The sequence below is a fragment of the Populus alba genome, chromosome 16, assembly GCF_005239225.2.
Source record: "Populus alba chromosome 16, ASM523922v2, whole genome shotgun sequence".
Lineage (NCBI taxonomy): Eukaryota > Viridiplantae > Streptophyta > Magnoliopsida > Malpighiales > Salicaceae > Populus > Populus alba.
This window is the reverse complement of record NC_133299.1, coordinates 6,294,160-6,301,776: the sequence shown is the minus strand read 5'-3', so window position 1 is coordinate 6,301,776 and position 7,617 is coordinate 6,294,160. Positions and strand designations below refer to the sequence as shown.

Below are 7,617 nucleotides of genomic sequence, written 5' to 3'. Positions count from 1 at the left end.
ATTGTGATAATAAAGCACTATGCAATGTTGCTCATTATCTAGCTCAACATGATTGTACAAAACATGTTGAGATGCATATATTTTTTTTTTTTATCAAAAACAAGTTGGAAAATAAAATTATAAAGTTACCTAAGATTAAGTTTAAGAATTAGTTAGCCAATATTCTCACTAAAACAATTTCAAGTCAAGTTCTTAAAATTTGTAGACAAATTAGGCATGTATGATATTCATGCACCAACTTAAAGGGGAGTGTTGATATTTCTTTTATTTTCTATAAATGTATTTAGAGCTAATCTCTTGATCATTAGGTTCTTGATTTTTTTTATATAATTAATACTTTAAGTTATCTTAACTAGTATTGTATATATATTTGTACCTCTCTCGTTATTTCAATAAAAACAAAATCAAAAAAGTATTTTCTTCCCATTAAAATCATAATTTTCTCATATACTAATATATAGTATGCAAAATATTCACATATAACAAGTATTTATATAAATTATAACTCAAGTCATATAGTAATGAGAACTTCTAGCTATTATCTTTTCATATCTGATCATATTCCTTATGTTATTAGACTTTTCAGTATTGTAGTAATTATTGTCCGAAGTCAATGATATTGTGTCCATGAGGCTTGACTTGTTGCTGCTAAAAGAAGAAATATTGTTACTAATATTCTATTGTTAATTAGTAGTCTACTTAACATCCTTTTACAAGCTAATAAGCAAAGTTGTAATTCGAAGTTTAACCCTTAGAGAAAGGAAATAAAAGGTGGACAAGGCTTTAATAAAGATATTAACAATTTGATCGCTTAACAAATAACGTAAAATGATCTGCTTAACAAATAACGTAAACCTTAAGATCATTTTATAAATTCTTTTCATGGAAAAAATAAAAATAAATCTCATAATGCTTTGTCCAGCATGAAAAACCAAATTATGGTTCAAATAAGTTGCTTTTATATTATAACACCATAAAAGAGGAACTTGCAAAAGCTAAACTTTGAGAAAATAACTACTATTTAAAAAAGATGAATTAAATAATTTAAAAAAAAAAAGAGGGAATTAATTCAAATTTCAATAAAAAATAATACAAAACAAAAAAAATAAGAAGAAGGGTATTAATTAAAATCTAAAAAAATTAAACAAAAAAAAAAGAAGAAGAAGAAGGCAAGAAGTCAGTGCTCCTAGTAAGAGATCCAAAAGCTTTAGGTGTGCCTAAATGATTTTTTTTAAGAAGTGGACGATGTGTTATCTACTTTGTTTTGTTTTTGTTTTTTTTTCGGTAAATAGACGATAAGTCATCCTTTATGACAGATGACTTATCATCTTCAACAATATTTTTCATTCATGATCAATGATCGAAAAATTAGGTTTGATTTTTGGGACCTTAAAAGCTAATTTTTTAACTTGTTTTTACCTAAATATCTAAAAATGCCCTAGAAACCTTAACAAACTCATTTTCAATCTTATACCAACCTTTAATATCTCTAAAAATGAATCCAAAAAACCTTTAAGATCCAATCTACTTTTCCCAACGTGGTTAGAGGGTAATATTATCTTTATTGAACTTCCCAAAAAAGAAAAACACATTAACATTAAAATCAGCTCTTTTAGTTGCCAAAATATAAACATTAAAATACTTTCTCTCTCCTTAATATTTTATGATTAATTTCTTTTTCATCTCTTAATATATAGGGACTGAAACATAAAAAAAAAATAGGATAAAAAAATGAATGGATAAAATAATATGCACAGAAAATAGCTAAAATAAAACCTTAAAGAGCAAATTTAAGTTTTTCGTGTCAACGTCCAATAGAGTATGTTTTGTTTTATACATCTTGTGGCATTCCCATTTAATGTGTCAAGGAAACATGACAAGTTGATGATAAAGAGCTCATGTTGCATTAGTTAGTATTTCCTGGTTTAGCTTTTTGATTGCCATGGCTGAAGGTCGCAAAGATTGAAGTGTTTATGGTGCAAGATGTCTTTTTGAGATGAGGAGGTTATGTTTCAAGAATATCATGTTCAAGAACTAATGATCAGGATCTGCAAAGATAGGTTATGGATCTAACCCATCATTTGGATTTGAAAGATAGAGAGATGGATGATCGTCACTTTACATATATCTAATTTTGAAAAGGTAGCCTCATGTTGAAGATGATTACCACATAAACTTGGGTTTTCAAGTGGAACTCCTATAGCTTGCAAACACGCAGTTCTGGTGGTTGCTTTGATCGGCAGAGTAGGATGCACCTCTGCCGGAGCAGAAGTGAAGATAGGAAATGCGTGCCTGGTTTAGCGAGAGTTTTGATGCACTTCTGCTCCGGCAGAGGTGCCCACATTGGAAACAGCAATACGAGATCCTCATCAGCTGCACAGACTTAACCTCCGACTATTAATCCCTTAACCAAAGACAAATATATTACCCAATATCACACGCAAAAGGAACCAATCCCACCAAAACAAGGGGGGGAAATGATTGCTGTTGCTGGCGCCTAACTTCACAAAAAGAGAACAATTAAATCATAACAATCACTTCTCTTATGACTGCAAATAATCGTTCAAAAATGTAGGCATACGATTTTAAAAACCACGGGCATATGCATTTAAAAATAATGAAAAAGACAGATTCAAAACATTTTAATCTCTTTTCATACAGATCACAAATAACTGTTAACGTATGTAAATTTATACAGCACAACTCTGAAGAGATACAACAAAGAGGGGCATCAACTGGAAGAGAAATGTCTGCACCATTTGGAAAAGAGATGAGGAAAAAATTACAACATATGAGGAAACCAAAACTCTACAAACCATCAAATCACAATTAGAAGATCTTGCTATACTGACTGGTGAGAGAATTCTTGAGATTTGAGTAAAGACCATAAAGGGAGTACTGTCGAAGGTTTTCCACTTCGTACCATGAGTTGAGAGCGGTAAAGTGCTTGTCTGTGCCAGAGAATGCCAATTGTATCCCAAGGCTACAATCAACATTACCTTGATTGTTTTTGCATACGGATGTTCTGATTGCACAATCCTGATTGTTGAGGCAGACAAAGTTAGAGTTTCCCGAACATTTTGCACAGCCATCCCTTTTCCAATACAAATTCTGTAGTCTTCCCTTCTTGAACTCAAGCACCTGCATTACAAAATTTTAATGGGTTCCTAAAGATCTTATGAAGGTAAATTAAGATCATAATGGGTCCTGGATCTTCTCTTACCAGGGTAAAGCTGGTCACAGTGTATGTATTGTTTGCAACAAAAGCAGGCAGAGACCTTGCAGCATATTTTCGACCGGCAAATGCAACCATATACCCACCATAATTTTGCTGGAAAGTACCAACAGAAAAAAATATATAAAAAAGGGATTGAAAGTTGCACAAGCATAGAGCATTAATCTTAGGCTAGGGAAGTGAGTGCAGGAACTGAAAGAAATTGAAAGCCAGTGGTGCCTTCACTTATATCCAACCTTATGGTTTAGGGTATCTAGGTCAATACCATGCATGGCTTAATAAACATGCATAAGGCTATCACCAAATCAATACTCACTGTGAGAGACTATATGGTGTAAGTTTAGACAAACTTGAAGCATCAAACTAAACTTCTATTGATGCCAAATAAGACAAAACATGTTTTTACTCCAGCTGCTAGTTTTTCAAACTAGGTGAGGATGAGTAAGGTACATAGGAGTTATGGTAACGAGGGTTAAACAGGTTGTTACGATTGGAATGCAGCATTGGTGAAAAATGTAAGAAAAGACACTTGGTCATGGCAATAAAAGAAAAAATTATTACCAAGTGCACAAGACAGATGCATCTTGCAGGCATCCTCAACTCAAGTTTTGGTTTGTGTTAAGATAACATCACACCAGCATCTAGAATACATTTAGTGCTGTTTGGTAGTGTGGTGCAAGTGTTTATGGACAAGTGACAGAGCCTTAATACTGTTTATTATAGTTCTAAAAAAATAACTAACATATTAAAAACATAAGAGTATATATACATTTTTGGTTTCAACTTGTTTCGAGATCTCTCATTGCACCCATTCCTCTATAATTCAATTCATCTATAATTATCTGACAATTAGAAGAATGTGAGTTATTAACACTCCTTAATGAACATTTGAAATACTCCAAGTTGATTATGCATTAGCTTGATCTTAGCATGTGGTACAGTTTTCATGATGTGTATGTATGCCTCATAATATTTGAACTCAGATCAATCCATTTGAGTTCACCTTTTTCGATAGATCTTGCTCTTTCCTTTATTACAAAAGAAAAATCTTTTTCACAATAAGAACATTGATTGCTAACCGAAGCATACTAAGAACTATTGAAATTAATGCACATTCTTAAATATGCTTGAAAAGTATTAGAAGAATTATTAAGTTCTGAAGCGAACAAATGTACAGATTCTAGAATTCATATATAAGTCAATTAGCATGAAGTGTTCTAAAACTATAACGAGACAATATCAAATATATCTCTAGACATTATTAAGTCGTTAATGTTGGTTATAAATAGGCAAAAGGCACAAATACCTTGTCTATTTGATTACTTGAAATAAAATTTTCTTCTATTCCAACAACCCAAGTGTAACTTTCTACATTTTCCACCAACTATATGCTTGCTCTAGCTATAACAGCTATTTCACAACAAATTAGCCTTTTCTACAATAAGACATAAGTCCTGAATCCTTTACATTACCTTATCTACACTCGAAACTAGCGTTGTGGCACATGGGAGAATAAGCATTAATTTTAACACCAGCAGTTTCTATGGCAATTTGCAGAAAGTCCTATGTTGCTTAGACTCGGGATCCATGTGTGTGTCCAACATGCATTCCCATGTCCAACTTAGCTCTTTTTTTCCAAATATTCTTTTGTTTTTCCATCTTAGCGTGTTTAGCAGTGTGGTTGTGGTTGTGGTTGCTTTTCAAATAACTTTTCGTGCCAAAATGCATGCCAATGATTTTTTTTTAAAAAAAAATTTATTTTTTATATCAACACATCAAAATGATTTGAAAACACTAAAAACATATTAATTTGAAGTTAATAAAAAAATTAAAAAAATTTAAATTTTTTCAAAAGCACTTTTGAAACACAGAAACAAGCAGTCACTTGAAGTGTCCAAATGTTCATCCTCATGTCCTAGCTTCCAATGCTGGACATGAGTAAACAAGGAATAAAAGCAAACACAGACAGAAGCTCATTGCCAAATTCTGCATATTGTGGAAGGCTTAGTCACAGCACATAGAGAAGCTTCCAAATGTTCTTGCTCAGATAAGAATGAACAGTTCGATTGCAACATTTTAAATATATCTCTTCTTTTCAAGAAGATGCAATAAAGATTAATCAATTAAACAAAAGGATAATTGGTTTATATGCTTGGCACTATCAATGTCTTGAAACTAATAGAGAGTACATTCTCAACAGTTATTTCTCCATGATTCAGGCGTCTTAGTGCATTTTACCCCAGCTTATATGTTTCAGAACTTTGAAAATCATTCTCCCGAAAAGCCACGTCCAAACCCTCAATCAAATTCCTATTTTCTTCCATAAGTTAATCTAACACAGCCAGGTTTCTCCATAACTCCCTAAAATTAGAAAAAGAAAAAAAGAAGAAAGAAAACAAGAAAGTAGTTCTACCATTCAATCAAAAAAGAAAAAGAAAGAAGAACAAGAACAATTTAAACACTTAAGCCGAAAACCATCAATAATCTCTATAATTAAACCAATTCAGAAGCACTATATCACACATAAGCGATTCGATCAATCGGAAGAAACAAAACCTCAATTTACTTAAATACTAATCCAAGCAAAATATCCAAAAACCAAGAAGAATGTAAGGAGAAAGTGGGGTTTTGACAAACCGGAAAGAAAGATGAGGTATTGATAGTAAGGAGAGAGATCTCGTCGACTTTAGGTCTAAAAACAGAGATCTGAGAATTTTGGCCAGTTAGAGCAAGTCTGCGGTCGCAGGGAGACAACTGGAGGCTACTGTTGAAGAAGAAAGATGCCCTTGATGAAAAAGCGATTGAAAAAGTGAAGCCATCAGATACTTGTACAGTGGTGTCTGAACAGGGTAAATAGACCTTGTTCGTGTCATCTGATTTTACTAGGAATAGAGCTGATGCTATTGTTACAAGGAATACAAGGAGAGCTTTTAGTGCTGTTAAAGTTGCCATTGCTTCCCTGGTGGCGGTGGTGGTTTTTATTGATGTTTTTGACTTGCCAGAAAAAAATCAGAGAGAGAGAGAGAGAGAAGGGAGACGGAGCATAGATTCAAAGACGAGCAGAAAGGAAGGAGGATGATCGGGTTGAATGGGCTTTCCAAATATGGGCTTACTCTTGGGCCAAAATTTAAGGTATTGGGCTATGTATATGGTGCTGTACCTCCGTATCATATTGTTACAGTTCTTGATTTGTGTTTTCTTCTTTTATTTTCTAGTTTCTTATAATACGTTCGCATAATTTTTACCAATCGCACTAAATTTTATCATTTCTTTAATGTCTCCATTCTTTTTGTATTAATATTCTTTTTTTTTAAAAAAATTTTTTTTTTTTTTAAATAAAAACATAAAGTAAAAGAGATAGTTTAGAAGTATCTTAATAATTATTTTTTAAAAGTGTTTTTTATTAGAAAATACTTTAAAAATAATATTTTTTATTTTTTAAAAATTTAGTTTTAATGTGAGCGTATTAAAATATTAAAATATTAAAAAAATATTAATTTAAAGTAAAAAAATAAAAAAATAAATGTTTTTTTAAAAATATTTTTTTTAAAAAAAACAATAAACACCACCATTAGAAATTCACGAATTAGTTCCAGAAATTGTATCCCTGTAGGGCCACACCGTTGCGTTAGCTAATAAATGCCTATGCTGGAAAGCCACACCGATTTGCGGGTGGCCTTTTTTCTTTTTCTCTTTTTTTTTAATGTTTTAGAAAAAAATATTTTAAAATCAATTTATTAGAATTACATTTAATATATTATCCAGTTACATTGTTTTTAAGAAGATTAGGGATTTTTTAAAGTCGATATTATCAATTGCTTTATAAATAACTATGTATTTAGTAAGAATAAAATATCAAATTTTTTTGTTGTATTTTTTTATAGAATTTTCTCCAATTTATTGATCTTAGATTTCTTCATATAGGTGTGTAGACATACTCAATTAATGTTTTTTTAGTTTTTTAATTGAAACTATTATAATAAGTTTTTTTTAAAAAAAAAAACAATAGTTTTGATATAAAAAAAAATTCATCAAAATACAAAAGAAATGAAGTAATAAGAAGACTGGGTCTATTTTATAATTGAAAAAAGATTTCAATTAAAATAAAATGAAAAAAAAAAAAACTCAAGTCAACTAGGTTAATCTTTCAAACTCGTGACACGAATCATGAGACTAAAATAACCATGTAGAAAGTAAAATGCAACAAATCATAAAGTCTGGTCTCTAGTAAACTAAATGTTAAAGGATAAATTAAAAAAAAAACAAAAAAAATATTTATTGTAATTAATAATTTTTTGTTAGGTGATGCACAGTAAAAACACCATATCTTTTAGTGTTTTATTAACTAAATCATTGGTTCGCGTTGTGCTATGAGTTATGTT

The 7,617-nt window shown here is 31.0% G+C and overlaps 1 protein-coding gene across 1 annotated transcript; it reads right to left on the bottom strand.

The window, feature by feature from the left end:
- Positions 1 to 2,629: 2,629 nt before the first annotated feature.
- LOC118051017 (uncharacterized) lies at positions 2,630 to 6,292 on the bottom strand. The gene is made up of 3 exons (XM_035061524.1): positions 5,873 to 6,292; positions 3,224 to 3,331; positions 2,630 to 3,141 (listed from the first exon to the last, which is right to left on the bottom strand). The coding sequence occupies exons 1-3, from the start codon at positions 6,185 to 6,187 to the stop codon at positions 2,830 to 2,832; spliced, it is 735 nt and encodes a 244-aa protein (XP_034917415.1). The 5' UTR covers positions 6,188 to 6,292; the 3' UTR covers positions 2,630 to 2,829.
- Positions 6,293 to 7,617: the final 1,325 nt, after the last annotated feature.

Bases quoted from the DNA above. Each gene is read 5' to 3' on its own strand.
- LOC118051017 (XM_035061524.1), bottom strand. From the start codon at position 6,187: ATGGCAACTTTAACAGCACTAAAAGCTCTCCTTGTATTCCTTGTAACA. The intron at 3,332-5,872 runs GTTTGTCAAAAC...GGTACTTTCCAG, and splicing joins ATACCTCATCTTTCTTTCCG to CAAAATTATGGTGGGTATAT. The intron at 3,142-3,223 runs GTAAGAGAAGAT...TTTGTAATGCAG, and splicing joins CTGTGACCAGCTTTACCCTG to GTGCTTGAGTTCAAGAAGGG.